The following is a 24,810-nucleotide window of genomic DNA, read 5'->3' on the forward strand; positions in this document are numbered from 1 at the left end:
CCTCCAAACGCATAAGAGACGAAATAATTGAGGTCATTTATGCCAGCTTAGACAAGTATTTGGGCTACTTTATTATCGCAGCCTAGCCTTAGTCGTCAATTTTTCGGTTACCCACGTGGGTAGGCCCCACAGCGTGCTTATCCGTAAGCGCTGGGAGATATTACCATGTTAATCCCTCCCCCAACAAACAACAGCAAGCAGATATGCGTCTCTTAAACGTCAATACGCTAGAACTCGAGTGGTTCCCGGGCGACCAGAAACCGTCGTATGCCATTCTCTCCCATACATGGGGCGCCGAGGAGATCATGCTACAGGATGTTCCGTCCTTGCGTACAGGGCAGGGCGCGGGCTTTACCAAGACGAGGGCTGCTTGTGCGGAGGCTCACCGTCGCGGCTTCAACTACGTCTGGGTCGACACGTGCTGCATCGATAAAACGAGCAGCGCTGAGCTCTCCGAGGCTATCAACAGCATGTTCAAGTGGTATGAAAACTCGGACATATGCTTCGCATACCTCGACGATGTGCCCGCGGGTTCCGAAGATATCAGAAGATTGATGAGCAAAAGCCGCTGGTTCACCCGTGGATGGACCCTGCAGGAACTGCTGGCCCCAAAGGAACTGATCTTTTTTGCCTCTGACTGGTCTGTGATTGGCACACGGCATGAGTACGCCGGGATCGTCAGCGACATAACTGGTATCGAACAAAAGTATCTCGAAAGCCAAGATACTATTGATACTCAAGCACGACAAGTATTGATATCCAGCGCTAAGGTGGCCCAAAGGATGAATTGGGCTTCTAAGAGAATAACGACGCGCGGAGAGGATATGTCCTACTGTCTTCTCGGTCTATTTGGTATTAACATACCGTTGCTATATGGCGAAGGCTCCGAGCGAGCCTTTTCCCGTCTTCAAGAAGCCATAGTTCGAGACCCAACGGTCTTTGATGTGACACTTCTCGCTTGGGATATTGCGAAGCCAAGGGAAATGTCCTCCTCCTGGCAGGTAGAGAAACCATCCTATTGGACCCCAGCATTTCATTTCCTTATCCGCATTGGCCATCCTTGGTATCATTTACAACCGCCAAAAGGAGAGGATGATATACGGGGTCTATTTGCTCGGTCCATTCAATCTTTTTCAGGGTCCCAGGAGTTAGTACTGGTTGAGGCAGACGTTGATAGGTCATTGACCGACCGAGGTCTGAGCATCAAGCTTCCTGCATCCAGCGACAGCCATCCCTACCTCATCTTGCCCTGCCGTATGAACAACGATCCCTGGAGACTGCTCGCGATACCGATCGTTCGCCAAGGGTTAAGTATGTACGCCCGTACTTTGCAAGAGACGTGTTTTATCGAACACGATGTTTGGAGTCGGTGGGAGCATCGCCAGTTTAATTTGATGACTCGCCTTAAAGACCTTCCATTTCGACCTTTTGAGACACTTCTGGTAGCGACACACAGCAAACCGGCACAGCTGTCGCTGTCCATACCCAGCCAATACTTGGACTTTGTTGGGATTAAAACCTCTACCGGATGGTCCCACCAACACGATCCAGCAAATACAATCTTGATTCCATACCAGCCAAGGAAGAAGAACTCGTGGTTCATTTCACAGAATGAATTCTTTACACGTCAATCATTTGGATGGACTGTCAGTGGTACGTTCGAATGTGTGACGGCCCTCCTGCTGCAGACTCGGGGCACAGGGGCTCGCTTTACAGTATTGCTGGAGGCAAATGAGACTCGTTGGTTACTCAAGCCATTCAAAGGGCCAATCAGCATGTCCGTTTGCTTCCGACCCGACCTATCCACTTTCCAAGAAATTGATCGTGCATTGCAAGACAGTTCTCACTCCGACATGGCAAGCTGGAGTTATCTGACACAAGATGACCTGGTCATCTCCTGCTCCAGCTTTTCACGGTTGGTTACAAGTCTGCCAACTGTCAGTGTTGGGGTCGAGGTCCGCCGATCCAGCGGTTGGGTGACTTGGGTCAAATCTATATCTTATGGTATTCAACTCTTCGCCGAATTTCAAATGAATATGTCATTTCCTGGGTGGTTCAGCCTCTTGATGCTATGGAAAGGGCCTACCGAGGCCGACAAGGACGCTATGATACCCGGCATCTTTGATCCTTTCATGCCTGCAGCGATTCCTATGCTGTTTTGGTTTACAGCTCTCCATCAAGATATACCTGTTGTGTCTCAGCTCTTCCCAAGCACCTCGCACTTTATAAGACACAATCGGTGTTGGCTGGCCGTTATTATCGCTATAATTGGCTTCAAAGCTACATCATCTCCTTCTGTCTTTAATGTGATGTCTGCGGTTACGATGGCCAGGCTGGTCTTGTATTACTATAAACATCCCAACAGAAAACTCTACCTTTACCATGCAGATGTAATGACCAGCTTCATGTTTACGGTAGTATGGGCATTGATTATCATCATGGAGATGAAATATACCCCGCACCTTTTCAAGTCAAACAAGTCCATATTGGATTTTATATCATCAATGCTCCTTCTTGCAACTCATACATCTGCACTTTTATTTTATTATTTTACATTTTCCCTCTAACTTTTATCTGAAGGGCTGTGGAGGGAGAAGTAGTACTTTAGGAAGGACCCCGGGTGTTAATTACAGATGACTAAATCGAACTACATCCCGCACCGCACGTTGAGTTTCTGGTCAGATGAATAGTCGAATAGCGTGCTTCCTGTCGATACATCACCTTATGGCGCGGAAATCCTTGACCGGTCAGGCTACTGTTATACTCAGGGCACCAATAACGATTTGACACCTTCTGAGGATACTATCGTCAATTTGAAGGACTTTACACACGTCCACAGGTAACATGGGAAACAGTGCGAAGACATTGAAGCGGCATGGAGTTGGCTCAAGCAGTGGTTCAGTAATGGCGGCCGCGAGGAGTTTGGAAAACCTGCTTAGGACCGGAACTAGCACAAGACAGTATCTCACTGCAGCAAGAATGCATTGCACATGTGGTGAGGGAAGTGGATCAAGGGTACCTCATTCTGCGGAAGTCTCTATGGGTCTGATGAAGGTTTTAATGATGGACTTGAGAGTGGGAAAGTGATTGGGATAGCTGGGTAGTAACTTGAACGAATAAATACTGGTCTTATTGCCAGTGCCCACGGAGTACTTCATGAGCTTGTTGTCGAAACTAGCCAAGTTAATCAACAGTTAACGATACGTGCTAAATCGGGATCGAGATAGGGAAAAAAGAATGATAAGCAGAAGCCTTGACACGTTCGTATCCTAGCTGCATACAGACGCCATCGCGTGAGACCTCTCTCAACCGTTGCATCCTCTTCCACGACCCTTCAAAGCTCAGGACCCGGTCTCTAGGGATCGCCCTCGCAAGGCTGGGGCTTGTTCAAAGGACAAGAAATGAGCTCACCCTCCATTCCTGCGATGGGGGCACATTCACCGGAGCACTGAGTATAGCATATCAGTTCATATATCCATGCTATGACCCTAAAGGATACGTACACTCTTTTCGGCGCAGCATTTAGTAGCAGATGCCAAGCCGAAGGCTGAAAGGGCGAAGGTTATGGCGGCGAAAAACTTCATTGTTGTATGTGATATAGTTACTGGTAGAAAAAATAAGAAAGATGCTTAGAACAACAAAATGCTCCAGTGTCAACGGGGTATAACTGTTCCCTTTTTATATTTGCTCCCGTGCGGGGTTGGAAGATTATGTACATGGGTAGCTAACTGAGCGCCCAGAGCTTATGATATCATGAAGGATCAAAGAAGAATCCTCCTGTAAGCCTAGTCCCCACTGATGACGCTCTGTTCCATCTCTCGTTTCACAGCTTGCCCAATAGCCACCTCAGTGATCGTACCCTAGCTAGAAGTCTTACAGGTAATTCTAATAAGCCTTCTCCCCAATAAGTGAAATGTGTCTTTTAATACTAATTGCAGTCTATAGGAATACGTGGTATCAGGCAACGGGTTATTGGTTCAAGGTTTAGCATTCTTAAGTGAAAAGGTTTGTGGCTATGACTTTGTGTTGAAAGAAAGCATTGAATGCGAAAGGGACTACGAAACCTGTGGCGTTTAGGGGCTTCAACTACAATGGTACACCGGTCGATATGACTACAATTCTACCAGTCGACGCTTCGGCTACAGTCAATGACGTGACCAGAAGGATCTCAAGCACTCATAGGACTGGACTATCGATGCCTTCTACCCTGAGGTTGACTTTTGTAAACCGACTGGGGCCACATGTTAGACTGGCAAAAAATGAATAGATAAACAAATCACTATCTGGATGACTCTCTAGTAACAACACTGCTAGCAAACAACCCTTCTAATTTCCGCAGTTGGCGTAATTCTCGGGATCCGAGCTATTATGCTGTTAGTGGGAGTCTATAAACCGACATCTTTCCAGGTATGACTTACGAAAACCACCACCCTGAAAAAGTGGATTGGCCACCTTCATTACAACCATTGATCTCATTCTGCAGTCGAAGGGCACAGTCGTCATCGTTAAGGTCAAAGCCTTGGTCGGTGTTGAGGTTCTTGACTTTGAAGACGAAGCTGGTACTCGAGCCAAATGGCACGCAGTAGGTCTTCTCCTCGCCTGGCTTGAAATACCCCTTGAAGTTACCATTGTCGTTGCGGCAAGCGTACTCTGTGGCTTCACGAGCGGCGGCCTGGCCATCCTGCCCTCCCCAGGTGATATCAGTGTTAAGGCCTTCGCCGTAGCACTATAGTCCTCAAGTGTTAGCAAGTGGACTTTTGCATACAGCTGTTAGAAGCTATCCAGGTTCAATGAAGCAAGTCACTACTGGAAGTAGCTTTGCCTTTGGACACTGGATATCCTCAGAAAGGAAATGTAACATACTTTGCCAGAGACCATAGTGGCGGTAGTACCAAGAAGGACTATCAAAGAGCTAAGGGAGAGCTTCATATTGAATAGTACAGAGCTAAGTATGTCTTGACTGATCGAATAATGGGGAAATGTAAGATGTTGGTATACAGACTGTGATAAGCTGTGACAGGAAACAGGGCTAGAGTTATATACTTTCTTCAACGTAGGGTCCAGCTCTGCACTACCTGGCTTCCTTTCTGCCATACTATCCGCCTCCAGTGCATTGACCGCATACAGGTAAGTTGTTCAAAGGAGCGTACAATTACCGCAAGCTCTTTTGCTGTGTTTGGACCTTTCCTTGATGATGTCATCCAATGGCGAGGCTGTCTCGTTTCACAGGTCAATCAGGCGTACATGCGCCTTGTTCTGCCTTGATCATTGAGTAGGAACGAAGGATTGAGGAATTGCCATTGTTTGGGTCCTGAATGTCACTATGTGGAGAATAGACGGGGCTCATAAGCAGGTGCCTGGCTCAGCGGCCGATCGTTGCTTGGCGATCTCCCTGAGAGAAGGTGAGAATTCCACAATCATAAGTCGAGAATAAGTGCCGAGAGATCGCCATTGTAGTATAGAAGGATTAAGCCTTATTAGTGCATCCTGTAGGATCTCTCTTTAGCAGGTTTTTGACGAAGATCTTCATGCGGAACCGTAAGCGCTTACATGGTACGTGCTTCTAGAAATTCCACAATTATTCGTACATCAGCTGAAGCAAGCTAGCTCAAATCCCTGGCACGGATCAAGACTCAATTGGAGAGAATTATCCGGTATAAAACAAAACTCTTCTGTATCTACTCTTCTGGACTGTAAGTCATTTCACAACTATACTCTAAACTATTCTCACCTTTCATTCTCAACAATGCTCATCAAGACCCTCGCTCTCAGTGTTTTCATTGCCAACGTTTCGGCCGGCTGTTTCAGCGGCGGAGTCGGGTGGGTAGACGACCGAGACGGCGCTGCCTACCACGCCGAGCGCGCCTGTCGTGGCTACGATGGCCAGGCAGGCAAGTTCCAAGGCACCTTCAAGCCCGGTGAAAGCAGGAGCGTCTGCGTGGAGCTCTCTGGCACCGTTCGTGCAGACTTCACCATCGAGAACACGAACCTCAACAGCGCTCTCGATTTGAAAGATGACGACTGTGTGACCAAACTCCATAACGAAATCTACGGTTGCTGGTATGGTGGTGATTCTACTACAGACGGCTGGCGCGCTGTGTATGTATTTACTTCTCCTATCTAGTACATTTACTAACTGTCCTTATAGTGCTGATCCCAACAATGGTTTCTGTTCTTAGAAAGAGAATAGAGGTTTCAAGAGGGGCTAGGATTAGTACTGCGTATCGGATAAAAGGTTCTTTCATAGAGAAGCTAAAATTGAGCTATATATTGTGCGTGAATAATAGCTTCTCTGATTGTTGCTTATAGTAAGAAATAACATAAGCAGCACGCAAGAAGTCTCAATCTTCACCGCTCGTCCCGACCCAAACTATGGGATTTTACTCTATAAGGACAACGCAGTATAATTTAGATAAAATGAGCATTATTTTCCAGTGCATACATAGACAGTTTCAAAAGCCACGTAGTACAATTCCGACAATACATCCCGCTTGCACGACTAATGCTTTCTACCTTCTAATGGACAGCCCATGACGATAATCAGGATTGCAGGATCAAGTGGGTACCTCGTAGGAAGGAAGGAATGTTCCATTGACAAATCGTCAGCGTAGAGTAACAAGATCTGCGAAGTATGTCACTAGGGATCTGCCAAGGCAAACCAAGGCACGTAGTTCCAAATCAAAATTGGATTGGTGATCAGCAGAGCAACTTTATTATCTTGTTGTCTGGAAAAGTGTATCCAGTGCGTTATATCTGGGGCGGTCAAAGTGGAGCCCTGTGCGTGCACAGCCTACCGTAGATCGATCCTGTAGGAGCCGCGGGTTAATGCTTGAGACGCAGACAAGGATGTATGAGAGCAAAGGGCATTCCGGATAGTGACGTACTCTACCTGCTTCCGGGCTCTTATCCGGGTAGACCCTGTGGCTGATACCAGAGCTCCTGCAGCTAATCTTGATTATAAGAGCTCGCACTTACTCGCAGCTTCCGTTCTCCAGTTACTCAACTTAACAATACCATCTTGAATCATCTCTTTTCAAAGATTCCCTCTTCCTTATACTACATTCTCAATCTCTCAAGATGAAGTTATTCTCATCCCTTACCACCTTGACCACCCTCCTTACCCTAAACGTCAAGTACGCCACCGCAGGATGCTTTTCGGGCGGAGAGAACTGGCCAAGCGGCGATATTGATACAGCCTCATGGCACGTGGAGAGGGCCTGCAATGGGTACGATGGCAATCAAGGAGCATTCCAAGGATCATACAAGCCTGGAGAGATCAAACAAGCTTGCATCCAGTACTCCAGCACATCACTCTACATCTTTGAAGTGCAGAATCTTAGCCCTACTGAGACCCTGGAGCTGTACAACAAGAACTGCGTTCTTCGCCTACAGAATGAGATCAAGGGATGTAGCAAGGGGGGTGAATCATCCATTGATGGATGGCGATTCAAGTAAGAAGAAACAATACCATTTTAAACTTGAACTAACAAGTTCCCAGGGCCGACCCTAACAACGGGATCTGTGGCAGGTAAAGTGGTAGTTACAAAGAAATTCACATGTACAGTGCAAAGATTACAAGTTGTCCTAGGGATCAGTCTGAGGACACCCTTGGCCTACTTGGGTTTTGTGCTTGGGGTCACGTGGAAACTACCAGAAATCATGCTTCAACCTGGTATGTGACACAGAACAACGGTTACGTGTTTTTGTTGATTCTGCTCTTATCCTTGAGGTTGGAGGGTGGTGTCATAAAGTGCATCATAATATCATCGCTCAACTGCACCAGCAGCAAGTGTTTGGTACGCAAGGAATTATGCACCAAGTCAACAAAGACATTAAGAGTGTGAACGAATTCAAGTCCTAAATCGGTCCTCCCACACTAAAGAAAGCTGTTTTCATCTCTTCTTATGCATCTCGTAGTCATCATAACCTTAACTGAGAACAATCACCACAATTTATTACAGTCTCACTACAACTACAAGTCAACAACAGCGCCACCAACACAGCAAAGCAGACAACAATGGAAGCTCCTGAGCATCTGATTAGATAGGTTGTTTGTTGGTGAGCTTTCCTGGTCGTTTGTTTGGAACTATCCCGTCCCTTGGACGAAATATCGTTAGTTCGTTTTTATTGATAAAGAGACGGTATGTGCAGACCATTACTCTTCTATATTACTTTAGCATGGAACCTTCTAACAAGTTTACTGCGATGGCGGGGACGTCATTCGCAACGGCATCGAAGATCTCGACAATCACGTTTCCGTTCGGCATCAGCAGGGCAATACAGTATTCGAGTTTCTTGGCCTGGCTGACGCTCTACAAAACAGGCTCGTTTTACAAACACTTATTCAGTAGTAATAATATGTCTGTCAATAGCTGCATCAACCTATGCAGGCTTTGAAGGTTGCTAATATTATACTAGAGTCATAAAGCGTATCTGGTTGCCAGTAGAGCTTTCTACGGCCTAGCTTAGAGTCAGTCACCTGACCTCTGAATGCAAGGGGCGCTGTTAATATTACTAAATGCATAATATGCAATATGGAGTATGTAATATGCAAGTAGCGAGATCATAAGTGGTTGGTTGACCCTGCAGCCTGAAATGAGGCTGAGCATTTGTTGCAAACATCATCAAAAAGACCCCTTACGAGCTTATTGACGCTTCACTGCCGGTAAACATGTCGTTTGGATATGCTGTCGGCGATGTCATCGCAGTGTTGGGCCTTTTTGAGCGCATCGCTATCGAGCTGCGCAATTACAAGGATGCACCTATGCACTTTCAGCAACTCAGGGCCGAACTAGACCTTGTGCACAGCACCCTCAAACACGTCTTGAGCCTAGAGACCGACTGCAAGGAAGAGCAACAGACATTGGAGCAGATCAGAGCTATCGTGTTACACTGCTCGGCACCCTTGCAGGGGATGGTAAACAAGATGCGATCGAAGGAAAGCAGTCTAGGCCATTTTAGGTCGTCTAGAAGCCTCAGTAGCATCGGCGAAAGGCTCCACTGGTCCATGATCGCCCAGGGCGATGTGGACTCGCTACGGAAGATTATTATGTCTCAAATGGCCTCTATTAATATTCTCTTGAGTGTTCAGCAACTGTTCGCATACCTCTGTCTTGTAGATTCAAACGACTAATCCATTTGACAGGACTCGTGTCAAACGTCTGTCTTTACAATCCAAACGCATCGGAGCTGACCAGTCTTCAATCGTCGAGAAGCATGCAAACGCCATAGCTGGCCATGCGTCGGGTATTTTGAAGATAGCAACAAGAACGCAAGGTGCCGTCGATACCCTGACAGCGAATGCGGCTATCCGAGCCGAGATACAATCAAAGCAAGCAAATGCAATCAACCAGAACCTAACTGGCATTGAGAAAAGCATATTGCACCTAACCAAAAAAAATGATAAAGCTTCAGCAATCGCTCGTCGCCAGACTGGACTTTTGATTCACCATGCGAAGATGCTATTCAATCTCATGCAAAACTTGAAGAAGATGTTCGCTTTGTATGTACCGTTCTGATAGTATTCGTGCATAGTAGCTAATTTATTTTCAGCCTATCAAAATGCTCTAAGGAAATGCTCGAAGCAATTAGCAAAAACACGTGTGTGTCACCAGCAGAACTCAAACTACCATGCCACTAATAAAGAACTAGGCGCGCCTTGCTTGATATAAGTGGCCAGCTAAAGCAGATCATGAAGGCTATTGAGGCGATACCACTCCATCTTACTCTAGATATCGTTAGGCTGGATGACGCCCACGGTGAAAGTTGGGCCCTCCCATTGCAGGCCTGCAAGACTTGGGAAGTAAGTGAAGGCTGTATCTAGAGGCATTAGAGAATGAAGGAAACTAACATCAACAGTCCTTTCGCGATTTACTCCACTGTGTTGTATATGGAAACGACAGGCCTGGAGCAGACTATATCATGCAGAACCTATTCGCTGTCACTCATGCAAAAACTGGTAGACAAATTAACGAAGACACTTGGGCTCACTTTGTAAAGCCGGGTTTCCATATTGAGCAGGCTATGCTCGTGGACAGAGTTCGCTCCCTGGAGACCTGCACAGACCCAACATGCAGCGGTAGGCTTGTGGAGGATGTGTTGGAATACGAGCGGCGCAAATCTTGGTAGGCATTATAATTTCCTAGAAGAGTTTGTAATTGACTAAATTGTTCAATAGCAATACATGTGGTCGATTGGTCACGGCAAGTGTAGCCCCGTCCCGACTAATAGCCTCATATACTGGATACTCTTCAGTAAATGTCTCCAGCGAGAGCTCAGGGAATTCCCATACCACTAAAAAGAAGTTTAGTCCTCAACTGCCCTCCATTAAGGAAAAAGATAGACAGACGAGCTTTCGCAGGGTCAAAGTGGGCTATTCCAAGGAGCCCATTTCAAACTACCAAGAGGCCGAAAGACGACTGGAGGCGAACCCTCATGACGCTGAAGCAAAGGCCTTTTTGTGCCTCGAATTTATTCGAATCGAGCAGCAGCTTAACTCGAAGGAGTTTTCAAAGGATTCAATAGACCTTTTGGAAACTGCCATCAACTCAGGTAAGTGGATAAGTATTTCACCCAGGTCGAGATATTGGGTTCAAATGCTAAAACATTGCCCAGATAAACACAACGCCGAGTATTGGTATCTATTGGCTAGGGTACATATGATGCTTCAGAACTACAAGAATGTCCACGAATGCCTTCAACAAGCGGTCTACATTCAACCCAAGTGCCCTTCCTTCTGGATTTCAATCAGCATTCTTTTTTTCAATATCAAGCAATATAGAGACTCTCTTGATGCACTTGCCAGGTCTGTTCGGCTAAATCCGTTCCATTACGAGGCTTGGTATAATCTTGGTGTTTTAGTAAGTTATGAAGTCTCCAATCCAGGACCGCCAATGGCTCATGAACTTTAACCTACAGTACGATGACTTCAAGGTACAACAGCATGAAGATGCTACAGATGCTTTCAAAAAGTGCCACGAACTCGAAGCGGGGGTGCCTGAAGTCTGCGCCCGGCTCGAAGCTTACGAGGCATACCTTGAAGATTCGAACAAGGACTTGTTCTATAATCATTTAATTCACGAGATGATTGAGACTCCGCTCCAGCCACACTACGGGTCGGTTGATCAAGCCAAAGGCGAGAATATCACCCTCAATCCTGTTTACAATGTTGGAGTACAAGAATCTGAGGATAGTGAAGATGAGACCGATGCTTCGTCGAGTTATGAAGCGGACTCAGAAGGCAGCGATGTAAGAAGTCTATAGAAGTCAAGCCACTCAATCCTCTGTCGCTGTACAATGCAGAGTACATGTTGTAGTTTTGTCATTTTCAGCCCGCTAAAATGGGATTATCAGCTCCCCTCATTCCAGATTATCATTTCCTATTTGAGGTCGTCGAGCCAATGCTGCAGATTGCTGAGTGGCCCAGCCGACCACCTTTGCCGTTGTGCATATTATTGGACGCCACATTTAGGTCTCGAGCTTATTGTCATACGATATCAGCAGCGTATCGTTCAGAGATTCGACATTGAGGGGACTTGGGAGCAGCAAGGAGGTCCGTTGTATTTGAAAGGGTCCAAGCGTAGAGCGGGGAATGTCAGAACCAGAAATGGTTCGACTGTGTACCCTGTACTGTTATTGGGGTCAGGGAATATTGTCAGCCAGGTTACAACGTTCTGGATTCTCAGGTAGCCACCGGTCGCGGGCGCATACCTGTCAATTCGCAATGTCTCACAGGTTCAGACAGCCACAAAGACTTCAGCTGACGTTTAGCAAAGACATGCAGAAGACTATTGAACGTAAACTCTTCACGACCATGCGGCAATACGACATTTCACTCATTCCTTACAGACACCTCATTCAATAAGATTTGTCAATCAGTTCAGCAGAGATAGCTATCAACTATATAATGGTCTATCTGGACTGCACAACAGCATTTCGACTCTGCAATCCATCAAACACTACACTTCTCAAAAACTTTATCCATCTCTTTACCTCTGCAACCTATCCTGCCCAACATGTTCGTCTATGAAGGCAGACTCGATTGGAAGCCCTACGGCGACAACGAAACTTTTGTTATCGTTTTGCCCGACGGCCCAGTCCGTGTCGGAGATACAGTCTATCTCTTCTACCAGTGGACCTTCAACGCGTCAAACGTCAAAAAGGACAACTCTTTCCACAAAATCGCCATCGACAAAGTCTCCAAGACTCCGGGCGGAGATGACACATTCATCGCCAAGTCCTCATACTACAGTTGGGAGATCACCTCGGGCAATGTCTACCAGAAGCTCAAAGTCGTCATGCGCAATCCAAGCGGCTATGAGAGCCCTATGGAGTTCAAGCGTATTTGGCAGTCTGAGGGTGACGTTACTGCCGCATCGACCAGAATCTGGACTGGAAAGATCACCTGGGACCAGTACGCAAACAATGAGATGGCCATCTTCATCGCGCCTGAGGGACTGGGTCAAGACAAACCCATTCTTTCTATGTGGCAGTGGACTCGTGATGGCAATGGTGTCGCAAAAGCCCCGTCGTTCCGCGCTGAACCCCAGAAAGTGATTTCCAATGATGACAATGGTGTCAAGTTCAATTACAAATCTTACTACGACATTGATTGCTCCTGGAACAGGAAGACCGAGAAGCTCTCGGTAAAAGTCAAGGGCCCGGGATCTCCGCAAGATCTGGGTGACTTTGGTCTTGCCGCACTCATTGATCGTCATTCTCAGTAAGTTGAAACCATGTCTTGTATTCCTGTTACAAGTACTAAGAGTCCTCACAGCGACTGGGACCCCCCTCAAACTCCCGGCAAGAAGGCTGAACTTGAACTCCATTCACCTCAGCCCCAACCTTCGCTCGCTCGAGTTGCCGATCCCCTGCCTTTCCCCAAGACTCTCATTGAGACTCTGAGACACACGATTGCCTATGCTGATCAGGCCGGATATCTCGCCCAGTATGCTCACGATGTAAGAACCAAATATCACGTCGGTGGATCATTTTGCTAAACCTTAAAGCGATTTACTGCACTCGACGCCGACTTCCACGCTCGCGGCCATCAGCTTGACACTGCCAAGGCTCAGGGTGACGAGCTGAGCAAGGAGGTCAAGAAGCTCACCGGCGATCTGTCCGTCGAGAAGGCCAAGGCTGATGATCTGACCAAGAGACTTGAAGAGGCTCGCCAAGCGAACGAAGCTGAAGCCAAGCGACTACAGGATGAGATCGCCAAGAGTAAGCAACATGACTCTGACGACCACAAGGCTATTGAACTGCTGGAGTCTCAACTACAATATGAGCGCGCCTCAAAGGCTGAAGTACAGAAGAAGCTTGACCAGGCATCAACCGCCCTTGCCGCAGCCGAAGCTCGTAACAAGGCTGATAGCGAGAGAATCGCCGGTCTTGTCACTCGCATCGCTATTGTCGAAGCTCAGCTCGAGGTCGAAACCAAGGACAACAAGCGACTTTCAGATGAGAAGAAGCAGCAGGCAGGCAAGATCACCGACCTTGAGAAGCAACTGAAGGACCTCAAGGCCCAGCTTGAGAAAGCCCTTAAGGATCTCAAAGAGCAGCAGGATCTTGTTGCTCAGAAGACTGCCACTATCACCCAGCGAGATCAGGACATCATCGAGCTTAAGAAGGCTGTTGAAGCTGGCAAGATTGCTCTGGCCGCTTTGCAGAAGCAGCTAGACTCTCACAATAATGAGATAAGGAAGCGCCTCCGATGCAACCTGAAGAGTGAGATCACGGATGACAAGGATGTCATGTTTGATCTGAATGGCGGAGGCGGCAAGAACCCTGCCGTCCATGCATGGTGAGTAAATTCTGAGACTTTGTGACTCAGCTGTTAACTTGGGATAGGTCTGATGGGGACTATTACACAATGAACTCCAACGCCATGTGGGACATCTACTCTGTTGGAGACTCCAATAACATTGTGGTAATCAAGAGCCCAAGCAAGGGTTATGTTCTGTACTCCAAGGGTATTTCTTAACAATTCCAATTCCACTCACCTCTTTGCAATTACTAACAAAAAGAAAAGGTCATGGGAAGAACGTCTGCTGCGAGGCTGGCAAGAACGTTGCGGACCCGGATGCTCAATGGGAGATCCAAGGTGCCACTATCGATAATATGGACCACAAGGTCATTCAGTAAGTTGTCAAAATTATCAGTGTTCTACACAATATCCACTAACAATCGTGCTAGGTTCCGCAATGTGAAGGACAAGACTTCTCTTGATCTTTGTGGAGGCGATACCAAGAACGGCACGGCTTTCTTGACCTACAATCCCCATGGCGGAAAGAACCAGAAGTTCAGAGTGTACAAGGTTTAGATTGTGACCAGGCTAGTGGCAATTTGTTTTGGGTTGTAGGATCGTACCATGGCTTCAAGAGCAGAATGGCTATACCTCCGGTTCATAGTCTTTGGAACGTTGATTAATTAATTATCTTAACTTACTCCAGCGGTGACTAACCTACACAATCGCCTAGCACATTCCAATTGAGGGACTTAACTAGAGCCGGTCCCTTTATACAACATTCACTCAGAATACCGAATTATTACATCGTTATGACATCAACAGCTGGATATGACGATGAGGTGTTAGCCACCTACCCTTCTCAGATTAATCTAAGTAGTTGTTCGGTGTAATGTAAATTTCCGGTTGAAGCTATGAGCTTGAAGACATGTAGCGTTCACAACTACTTTTACAACAATATCCAGAGTGCATGGTTCTAAATTGCTAAAGATGCGATACCAATGTAGTAATACACCACAATTTAGGCAACCACTTAACTTCCAAGTGAGTTTAATTGGATTGTAGTTATGTGTTTAGAATGTATGATAACTTCGCTACAATCCGTGAAGCTGAATTTCAGAACATATGAGCTGACGGAAAGGATCTGGTTATTTCATCTGATTTTCGTTTCTGTTGCCACTTTGACTAAGTTTATTTTGCATGTCGTCAGTTCTTGACATCAGTGGTGTCCGTTTTCAGGCCAACACACACAGACTCTAACAAACATTGGTTCTCACTAGTAACATTCCTCCTCCCGTCTATCATTCACCGTTATACAAATAATAACTTGTATCATATTGACTGGTTGTTCTTTTAAACAGGCACAAAACAGGGTATGCATAATCCCAATTTCCATCGAGTCTACTACAATAGCGTATTAACTCCAAAAACATATAGATCAACATTACCGTTAATTGCGTAATAGGTATGTACCTAAGCCACGATATTTGGTCCGGATATGGGAAACTTCATACTACGTCACGCACTGCTAGGGCTAAAGTCTGATGGCAGCATTCATTAAAATTAGACAAGGACTCAACAGTATAAAGGGTTATTGGCTCCCTCTACCGATCTGTTCATTTCTTCAGTTATCACCTACTACTACAGCTTTTACCTTCTTGCAATAAGATATCACATTGCCGGTCTGTTATCCACGAAAGGTTCAAAATAACGAAATGAAGTTCTCTCTTAAGATTGTTACTCTAGCCGTTGCAGCGTCTGTCTCTGCCCATCCTCCGAACGACAAGAAGCCGAGTAGCACAACGATTGTCGCTGCTGCTCCATCAACTGCTACTGCCCCCTCCTGGTTGTCTTCATGGTTCTCGAAAGACTCCAACCCATGCCTCGGAAACCTTAACAACTGCTTGAACGGCACCTCGACTGTCAACTCGAGCAACCTCGCTGCTTGTGCTTCAAGCTATACAGCATGTACCAAGACCGCTAGCGCTTAGAATAAGAACATGGTTAGTACTACCCGACCAATCGTTATTATTATAAGACGTCCTCTAATAAGGATACAGGAAAACGAACTAAACAAAAAAACAAATAATTATAGGAAACGCTACTTTCCTATCAAATTGTATCTTGTCTATTTTATAGCTAGGTTGTATATGATATAGTCCTATATTATTTTATCTATTATTTATTACATTTCGTGTGATCAAAAGCGTTGTTCTTTAAGTACGCATGATTGAAAGGTTATTGTGTTATCAATTGATGTGCTTATCTCTGTGTTATCGATAGGCTCTACTCTAGGGTAGTTGAGAGTACCGAACGGTTAATACATTATTAAGTACGCATTGCAGGCATCTTTATCACCAGATGAGTCACGAGAAGACCCCGAGTAGATTATTCATTACCATTCGTTACTGTACTATAAGAAAAGTGGTTCACGAGATACTGGGTTGTTTAAGAAGTTGCCTTACGTAAACAGGCCTGCATCTTGGGGACTGCACAAGATGTTAATTGGCAGAACCTGCTTCTACTAGTGGATTAACTATCGCGCCCCCTGGGTTCTGAATGTTCCTGGATCCTCTTTACCCAAACTCCATGCCAGAATATCTGAGGTGTGCTGGGCGAAAGAAGCTATAACCTTCTCCAACGAGTTACAGTTCAAAAGTCCTACTCTCCTAAAGACATTCCACTTACAGAGAAGGAGACTCGCCGCGCTTTCTTCGCGCAGCAGCTGCAGTGCATGTAGGTAACCAACACTCTGTCCTGATTGGTAACTTGGTCGAGGTTAGGCCAAAGTTTTATGCGCTGTCTTATCTGTGGGGAGATGGAAGAGCTGAGCATAAAATGACTGTCAATGGTGTTAGTTACAGCGTTCAATAAAACCTTTGGGACGCTTTACACTATCTGCGGAGACATGCTCCTGACATGGATCATTGGATTGACGCAATATACATCAACCTGACAGACGTGGCTGAAAGTAATAGACAGGTCCGCATGATGCACCATCTCTACTTCCGAGCTCAGACCGTCTTTGTATGGTTTGGTAAAGGCTATGCCGAGTACGAGGCCGCGTTACCCGATTTGAAAGCTTTTCAGCACCATACGCACCAAGGGACGGAGACAACACAATCATCACAAACACGAAATGCTACAAACCGTTCAGGCTGGAAGCAGGCATACTTATGATTCCGCGGAAGTGTGGCCCGGAACGACACTAAGGCCAGGGGTCAGCTATCTAGTTTCACATCCTTACCTCTTAGTCTCCGCGGAGTGGCCTACTCCCTAGAGTATTCCGTCTAGCAAAAAGGTATGTATTTGTTAGGTGCTTATACACTAGCCATGATAGGTTAGGTTCGTTTGTCATCTCTACCTAAAAATTCGCCGTACGAAAACCAGTTCAAGGTATAACTTTGATCTCACTTCAGTCGACGTCTTGACTGAAGCGGCTAGCGGCGCTCGGTTGTAAATGTACCGTCGAGTCCTTTATGAAGCTCAGTACGGTAATACGACTGACTAGTGCAGTAAGGCTGGAGTACAACCCCAGATTGACCTAAATATTTATCCGTAAAGTGTGGAAGTATAAGATCGAGATGCGGGGAAGGCTCATGAACAATTACATTCATGTCGCGTATTTGATGAATATATAAACATGAAGGGGATCCGAACAGATGCTGCTCGAGAACAAAAACTTATCCCACCATCTTTCCGGTTCCCATCGCCAAATCTATCCCCACATACCAGCATCGTATCCTTAGTTATAGCCGTTCGCTTGCTGCCATGCTTGCAATGCAACTTCTTTCAGCTCTCGCCATATCCTTGGCTGGGAAGGGCTGTCTCGTTACAGCTGCTGCTACAAGGCCACGCTCCGCAAACTCTATCCCGCCACCACCAGAGCCGGAGCCTGTCAGTCTGAAGAGATTACCCCTACCCCCAGGTATCTCCAATGATACACCGGGAGCCTGCACCACCAAGATCAACCCACGCGGAACAGGATGTATGCCAGTCAAGAGTTTGCGGGACTTCCAATCGGGAGAGTTTCTCCCAGATGGCAGACATGTTCTTGCGCTGGTACCTTACGTTGGTGCACCTTCAGCTCCGGACCCAGCCAGTATATATAATGGCTCCCAAATTATCATTATAAAGACAGACGGTTCCAAGTTCGGCAATAACGATAAATGGAAATGTATTACGTGCGGCGTACCAGCGAAAAATGCTGTCGGACGAACCCCAACCTTCGATTACCCGCAGGCCTTCGATGATGGAAAGCGCATCTTATTTGGAAGTAATATCGCTGACTGCGGAGATCACTTGCTTACCAGCGATGAGTGCACGCCGGATCAACTCCATATCTACCCTATTCACTGGGATGTTAGCGCAGATGGCTCTGGTGCTAGTGGTAGCATCCGAGAACTCCGCCTGCATCCAGATAATGTTCATCTCGGTTTTAGTTCCTTTACCACCGGGGCCAAGCTGGGGCAGTTCGCTTACTTTGGGCGTCTCAAGTTCAACCCGAAGCCAACGACGGGTCTGCCGCTTGCGCCACGGTATGACTTGATCAAGGTGTATAGGCTATATCGAACAGATCTAGCTGAGCCGGTGGCAACCCAAGGAGCTCAGCTAACCTTAAATACGAGCGCCATTAGTGTCGGTGAGCTAAGGGGATTCAGCGGGCGTGGAGACGAAGCTGTTTACGTAGGGTACCCAGTGGAGTCCTGCAACATCGACATATTTGCAGTAAATCTGCAATCTGGCCTCGTTCGTCGCATCACCTCGGACCCTGGTTACGTTGATCCAATCGAAGCTTCGCCTGATGGGAAATGGTGGGCAATCATGGACACGCGCGGGACCGATAGACAAACATTTCTAGCCGGCATGCGAAACGTTCCCCCAGTCATTGATTTGGTGACGACGACTCTCTCATCTTCGATCCGTAACAACGGACAACGTCGATTCTTTTCACCGTGGTTGCTCGACACATACGGTGACCGCCAGAATGGTGGCTACAATGGCCAGAAGATCAACGGCCCTGGCTCCAGTAAGTCTGGCAGCGGTGATCTCCGTGATCCCGAGTGGAACGGTCAAGCCGACCCCCAATGGTCCCCAGACTCGACCCAAGTCGTATATTGGGAGGCTCACGTTGAAGCTCCTGCTTGCGGTGGCATCAATCCATTGCCTTGCCATCCCTCCAAGGAACCAGATGGCAAAGATATTCGTATCATCTTAGCCACCTTTACCGCTCGCAAGCCTACCAAATATACACCAGTACGCCCTGTCCCCGACGATATTCCATGGGCAGAGCTGTATGTTCCCGGATCCAGTCCGCCAGAACGAAAGGGTGTTACTCCCGGGCGATACACTCTTGATGCTAAAGCCTCGGGCTATGCTGACGTAACAATCACGCCTGTACAGGTTGCAGTCACCTACCATGACTATTCGGACGACAGCAAAACATTTCTCAATGGTTGGGAGAATGCCACAACCACGCCTGGCACCTTGACCAGTAGCCGTGTGGACTGGTATTCCAACCTGACACAGACTGGCCCTGGTATCCACAACACCAAGAAGACCAGTACTGATGGGTTCCACATCACCATTGATGTACTGACCAATGAGTTCAACGCCAATGGCACCTTCATTACGACAATTGATGGCAAAGAGTATTCAGCACCTCCAAACGGTACATAAATGGGTGGACTGTCATGGTGGCCTTATATTAGGCAAGGCAAGGCAAAGCAAAAAAAGGGTCCCCTGTGAGCATTGGAGTAATAGTGCTTGAAAAGCGTAATTCAAGATGGAAACCTTATTATCAGGTCATGGTGGCCTTTTTGTAAAGTTGCTTTGTAAAGGCGCCTTGGATATTGTGAGAAGAATTACAGCTGTGATATGACATATATGTTCCGTGAGAACTGTCTCATGCGAGCGACTATTTATTCCCTCCGGGGTCACCATTATCAATAGAATTAGTGCCATAAGAAATCTGCTATTCAATGGAGAGTTCAGCATGATTGCTCCATCATACAGTGACCAATTTTAGTAAATGCCGACATCATCAAATCATTATCAGTCCACTCAATTGGGCGATTTCCACTCCGAGAAACAGATACGATAGTTGCAATCCACAATTAGTAAGTGCTTTGTCGATGATGAAATTACCATGACTTCTGACTGAAATAATACAGTCTCGATTCTGATACATGACGAATACGGTCAACAACATGAGACTTTTGTATTGTTTTACAACCCTCCAGCAAGTTCATCCGAAGCTTTTGAATCTAGTTTCGCCAGTAGGTCCAGCAGGTTATCGAATTGAGATCGCGCAACCCTTTCAATCGTCTCGTTTTCGGCGTTGTCAACCAGATGAAGGAGTATAGTCCCAACTCGCCGAATTCGCTCGACCTAGATCAAAGAAACTTTTGTTTAGTTTGTAATTGTTAACCGTGCCATGCAATAATTATTGACACTTACTGCGGTCTCTCCCTGGACTTGGAAGCAGTAAAAAGGCACTATGTGTAGTTCATGTAGGAAATCTCTCACAATCTCGACCTTCCGAGTAGCACAAGCAATAGATTGACGGCTGAGCCCGACAAGAACATGGAAATCATTGTCTATACACTCTTGTAGAATAACAAGTCTCATACAATGAAACACGGTCATTATATTACTTCTCTGCACCCAGAAACACTTGTTCTGGTAAGCAGTGACTTGCTCGTCGTCCGAATCAGACCCATGGTCAGGACTTCTGAGCCAAGCTGGCAACTCATCCGCAAGAGTTGTGAATATCAGATACAACTCGCTCAATCTCGAAACTTCTGCGTGCATATCTACGGGTTGTATCGGGACACGCAGTTGGCGACTTGAGAGACATCTTATCTCGGTAAGTAGATTGGCGGCAGCAACCCAAATGCGTCGTTTGAGATGGAAACCAACAAAAAGTCGCGATTCGAGGCTCTTTTCGTTTACCTTTCGACTAGGATCCAGAAGAAATCCGTCATCACCGCCGTTTTCAAGTAGAGTAAAATCACGCCTAAAGGATTCCTCGTTGAGGACTGCAGGAAGTGCTTGCAGAGCAGCCGAGGTTTTGTCTGCTAGATACAAAAGCCAGAAGCTAGCACGTAAAGAAGGTGCCTCAAGTCTAGAATGCTCTTGCACGGACATTTCGCTGTAAAGTCTCATTCGCTGCGCCAGATAGGCCGCCTCTGCGTGATAATGGTACGACGTTCCGACCCGGCCGGTGCTGTTTTGCATAGCAGCAGAATGCCACATACGGATGAGAAGAGATGTTGAATCTGGATTTTCGAGGTCGTGTTCCTCATATCTCCTAAGCATGGCTCTCGACGCCGACAGAAACGATGTCGCTAACAAAGCTCGTTGAGAAGGAGGACGATCGGGCAAGACTGACATGACAGAGGCGCAGAGTGCTGTGGCTAAGGTAAACTGTCTTAAGTACGGTACTTGCTGGTGAAGATCCGAGGCTGAGGAGATCAGGCTTGCAAATGGCGGAACGCTTTCTGCCGTGATGAGGAGTGCAGCAGCGCGGAGTGTGGGCTCATGGGCTATCGGAGTGTTTGGAAACTGATACTGAACGAAAAAGTCAACACACTTGTGAACTGCTTCGTGGATGGGTTCTGGGCTCAGAAGGGCGCCAGCTGTGGTCTGCAGGGCTGAGTGAACATGTGCTGGGTCGAGGTAAAAGTTGAGGTTGAGGCTGGAATCCCGACAAACGGATTCAGAGCCTGCTGAGGGTAGTGATTGAGGAGATACTGAGCTCTGAATTCCGTAGTCCACGCTGTCGCCGAAGGAATGGTCATCTTCCCCAGAAGTCAAATGAACCCTCCGCACTCTCTGGCTTCGCCGTGTTGATGGATGGCTGTACACGCAGTCAAGGTGCGAGATACGGCAATTAGAGCAGGTTTCACTGCCGTCGCACCTGACTTTGCGTCTCTTGCAGGGATTGCAGGCATGTGCAGGTGGCATCGCGTCTCCGTGGAATGCGAGAATGAGAGTAAGAGTGAAAGGGCTATTCCGCGGAATCGTGTGGTCTTATGGGTACTATCTAAATGTGGGGTTGGGAGCCGAATTTCCTACTTTGGTTAGCGAACCCTATACGCGTATGCAGCATGCCCGTTCCGGAGTGTGGATGGTGTGCGTATCGTCTTCCACTTAGTTTCCCCGCAACATGACAGTGCTTATATCGAATCCCACCATGTTCAGCCGGCTGGTAGGAAACCCTATACGCGGATTCGGCATGCATCCCGTTCCGGAGTGTGCATGGTGTGCGTATGGTCTTTCAGTCAGGTTCCACACAACATGATGCCGCTCATTAATATTTCGAATCCCAACATATTCATCTGGTCGATACAACATTTTTACTAGCTTTTTGTCACTTTTTCTCCCCAAAATGTCAGCTACCTTTGATAGAACATGGATGTGGCATCCATCATTCTCTGAAGACATACCCGATACAGCTGGACTATTCGTCCATTTCAGGAGACAGTTCTCGATTGACTCTGGCACCGTACCCAAGTCTCTCAAGATCCATATCACTGCCGACACTAAGTACAAGCTTTATGTGAATCACGAACTGGTCGCCTTCGGCCCCGTCAAAGGCGACCATAATCTATGGTTCTATGATGAGCTTGACATTGTACCATATCTCAAGGAAGGAGATAACTATGTCGGCGTCCACGTTCTGCGCTTCTTTTACTCCACACAATATGCCCCAGCCTTTCCTCGCCTGCCCACTGGGGGTTTGAGAATCACTCTTCCAGAAAATACCGCACCTTGGCGAGAGCAACTCTCCAGCAGCGACTTATGGGAGACTGCAATCGATCCTATCAGTCGCCTCCGAGTTGATGAGCCTGAGGATGTCTTTCTTCACATCTACGAAAGTCATGGAATAGAAGGTTCTAATCGTACGTTCCAGTGGGTACCAGCTCAGGTCCTCAGGTTCAAGAATTCAACCGGCAACTCGACCCCCTGGCACCTCTCGCCTCGCCTCATTCCTCCGTATCGTATCACGGCAGGCCCTGGCTTCACAGGAATACATAATTTGAAAAGCAATTTGCCAATCGATACATGGAGAGCATTCCTACTTGGAGACGAGCATGACACACCTGTGCAGCGTAGGCTGCATCTTGAACCAGGATCGCGTCATGAGCTGGAGCTCGAGGTCGCCCATCACACAACGGCATTCATCCGTGCCTGTTTTGCACGGCCTTCTGAGAGGGGCGGTTATATCAAGATCACGTATGCCGAGAGTTACGAAGACGAGCCGGACTACTATAAAGGCGAGAGAAAGAAAGCCCATCGTAGGGACCGAACGAAACAACTCTTTGGTCCGCATGATATTTATCATTTTCAAGGAGTAGATGGATTCAATGGCCTCGAATATTACGATGAGACGAAAAATGAGATCTTTGCCCCATTTCACTTCCGAACCTTCCGTTTCATCAAGGTCGAGATTCTTGCTGGAACTTCAGTCTTGGACTTTCGTGGGCTTGATATCCAGACGACGCACTACCCTCTAGAAGTTCGGGCATTATTTTCAGCCACACGAGGACCAAGCTATAGCACCTCTGCCGCTGCTGTGAACGATTTGTGGAATACTAGCATACGCACTTTAGTCAATTGCATGCATGACTGCTATGAGGACTGCCCTTTCTATGAACAGATGCAGTACGCCATGGATACTAGAAGCTCTGCAATCTTCACATATTGTATCTCTGGGGATGATAGGTTAGCACGACAAGCTATCATCCAGCTATATAATTCTTTTCAGCCGAGAATTGGATTGACGGCAAGCAGAGCGCCTACTCATAGACAGCAGTTTATCCCTCACTTTTCACTGTATTGGATCTGCATGTTGTGTGATCACTACGACTACTATGGTGATGAAGGGTTTCTATCCCAATTCATGCCCGTCGCAGATTCCATTCTAACATATTTTGAATCTCGCGTCGATTCTGGGTTGCATCTTGTTAAGCTACAATTCGGACCAGATACCGGTACATGGCATTTTATAGACTGGACAAAGGAGTGGAAGCCGTACGGGTATCCATCTGTTTTCGAGCGTACCGGCTTCTCTACCTACACAAATGCGATCTACGCCTACACTTTGAACGCCATATCCGCGTTGATCAGTGCTCTTGGACGACCCACACTGGGAGACGAATACAGGGAACGTGCCAAGCGTATTGCTTCATCTCTTCGGCAGCATTGCTTTGACGGCAATTTCTTCACCGACAGTCTGGTTACCGCTTACTCCGAACACAAAACGCCAGTATATAGCCAGCATAGCCAAGTTTGGGCAGTGCTGAGCGGAGCCATCAGTGGCGAAGAGGCACAGACACTGTTGCGAAAAAGCGCAGAGCGAACAGATGCCGGACAATTCATTCAGGAATCAGTCGCCATGTCCTTCTATACGCTTCGAGCCTTTTCGCTTGCAGGAGGTCATGTATATGATGACCATTTCCACCAGTTTTGGAAACCTTGGTACGATCAACTTGCACTTGGTGTCACTACCTGGGTTGAGGATGCTGTCGCCCAACGCTCTGACTGTCACGCTTGGGGAAGTGTGCCTCTCTATGAGTTTATAGCGGAAGTTGCTGGGGTGCGACCAGATCGCCCTGGCTGGAAAGCTATCAGGTTTCAACCAAGGTTGGGACTCTACTCTCGCCTAAGTGCCACTGTACCTGTGAACACAGTCGGCGATGAGACATTAGGAGCCATACATATTTCGTGGACTGGGTTTGATGCTGGTGTGAAGGTAGTCGTTAGAGGGGAGAAGATGGTATCTCGACCAATTCCTTTGCATATAATCCTACCGAATCAAGATCTGCATCTAGATTGGACAGGACATCAGTTGGAATTTATGACAAGCGCCTAAATGTGGCAACTGGCTTGTTATAGACGTATAGACGCACATAAATACATTCTGATTCTTGATGTGAGCTTAGTGATCTCCGAGTTTTGATGTAATTTTGCTGTGGATTGATTAACATGGCAGACTATACCATAAGTCTTAGCCACTAACGCCCAAAGCCCATCATCATAACCAATCGCTGCAGCATCAC

The 24,810-nt window shown here is 47.0% G+C and overlaps 9 protein-coding genes across 9 annotated transcripts; 7 read left to right on the forward strand and 2 right to left on the reverse strand.

Annotated features, from left to right (window-relative positions):
- Positions 1-203: 203 nt before the first annotated feature.
- B0J16DRAFT_357817 (heterokaryon incompatibility protein-domain-containing protein) lies at positions 204-2,690 on the forward strand (the record flags this gene model as incomplete). Its single annotated transcript, XM_046129561.1, has 3 exons — positions 204-706; positions 764-920; positions 2,634-2,690. The coding sequence occupies 3 exons, from the start codon at positions 204-206 to the stop codon at positions 2,688-2,690; spliced, it is 717 nt and encodes a 238-aa protein (XP_045978527.1).
- A 1,636-nt stretch (positions 2,691-4,326) lies between these two features.
- B0J16DRAFT_417742 (uncharacterized protein) lies at positions 4,327-4,993 on the reverse strand (the record flags this gene model as incomplete). Its single annotated transcript, XM_046133696.1, has 3 exons — positions 4,864-4,993; positions 4,419-4,726; positions 4,327-4,363 (listed from the first exon to the last, which is right to left on the reverse strand). Exons 1-3 carry the CDS (start codon positions 4,927-4,929, stop codon positions 4,327-4,329), a joined length of 411 nt encoding a protein of 136 aa, XP_045978528.1. The 5' UTR covers positions 4,930-4,993.
- A 733-nt stretch (positions 4,994-5,726) lies between these two features.
- On the forward strand, positions 5,727-6,179 carry B0J16DRAFT_417743 (uncharacterized protein; the record flags this gene model as incomplete). Its single annotated transcript, XM_046133697.1, has 2 exons — positions 5,727-6,099; positions 6,149-6,179. Exons 1-2 carry the CDS (start codon positions 5,747-5,749, stop codon positions 6,177-6,179), a joined length of 384 nt encoding a protein of 127 aa, XP_045978529.1. The 5' UTR covers positions 5,727-5,746.
- Positions 6,180-7,077: 898 nt separating this feature from the next.
- B0J16DRAFT_388016 (uncharacterized protein) lies at positions 7,078-7,532 on the forward strand (the record flags this gene model as incomplete). The annotated part of the gene is made up of 2 exons (XM_046131715.1): positions 7,078-7,451; positions 7,499-7,532. The coding sequence occupies 2 exons, from the start codon at positions 7,078-7,080 to the stop codon at positions 7,530-7,532; spliced, it is 408 nt and encodes a 135-aa protein (XP_045978530.1).
- A 1,083-nt stretch (positions 7,533-8,615) lies between these two features.
- Positions 8,616-11,366, forward strand: B0J16DRAFT_417744 (uncharacterized protein). Its single transcript, XM_046133698.1, has 8 exons — positions 8,616-9,096; positions 9,146-9,502; positions 9,553-9,600; positions 9,652-9,802; positions 9,859-10,124; positions 10,178-10,551; positions 10,615-10,859; positions 10,918-11,366. Exons 1-8 carry the CDS (start codon positions 8,672-8,674, stop codon positions 11,260-11,262), a joined length of 2,211 nt encoding a protein of 736 aa, XP_045978531.1. The 5' UTR covers positions 8,616-8,671; the 3' UTR covers positions 11,263-11,366.
- A 364-nt stretch (positions 11,367-11,730) lies between these two features.
- B0J16DRAFT_348272 (uncharacterized protein) lies at positions 11,731-14,455 on the forward strand. Its single transcript, XM_046128705.1, has 6 exons — positions 11,731-12,721; positions 12,776-12,959; positions 13,008-13,801; positions 13,849-13,970; positions 14,030-14,138; positions 14,194-14,455. Exons 1-6 carry the CDS (start codon positions 12,015-12,017, stop codon positions 14,318-14,320), a joined length of 2,043 nt encoding a protein of 680 aa, XP_045978532.1. The 5' UTR covers positions 11,731-12,014; the 3' UTR covers positions 14,321-14,455.
- Positions 14,456-17,515: 3,060 nt separating this feature from the next.
- B0J16DRAFT_323660 (uncharacterized protein) lies at positions 17,516-19,423 on the forward strand (the record flags this gene model as incomplete). The annotated part of the gene is made up of 1 exon (XM_046125784.1): positions 17,516-19,423. One exon carries the CDS (start codon positions 17,516-17,518, stop codon positions 19,421-19,423), a length of 1,908 nt encoding a protein of 635 aa, XP_045978533.1.
- Positions 19,424-19,720: 297 nt separating this feature from the next.
- Positions 19,721-21,722, reverse strand: B0J16DRAFT_348273 (uncharacterized protein). The gene is made up of 2 exons (XM_046128706.1): positions 20,204-21,722; positions 19,721-20,134 (listed from the first exon to the last, which is right to left on the reverse strand). The coding sequence occupies exons 1-2, from the start codon at positions 21,710-21,712 to the stop codon at positions 19,973-19,975; spliced, it is 1,671 nt and encodes a 556-aa protein (XP_045978534.1). The 5' UTR covers positions 21,713-21,722; the 3' UTR covers positions 19,721-19,972.
- Positions 21,723-22,004: 282 nt separating this feature from the next.
- B0J16DRAFT_403762 (bacterial alpha-L-rhamnosidase-domain-containing protein) lies at positions 22,005-24,654 on the forward strand. The gene has a single exon (XM_046132736.1). It carries the CDS (start codon positions 22,137-22,139, stop codon positions 24,621-24,623), a length of 2,487 nt encoding a protein of 828 aa, XP_045978535.1. The 5' UTR covers positions 22,005-22,136; the 3' UTR covers positions 24,624-24,654.
- Positions 24,655-24,810: the final 156 nt, after the last annotated feature.

Source organism: Fusarium flagelliforme (genome assembly GCF_020744385.1).
Source record: "Fusarium flagelliforme strain FIESC 12 MPI-CAGE-AA-0113 chromosome Unknown B0J16scaffold_7, whole genome shotgun sequence".
Classification (NCBI taxonomy): Eukaryota; Fungi; Ascomycota; class Sordariomycetes; order Hypocreales; family Nectriaceae; genus Fusarium; species Fusarium flagelliforme.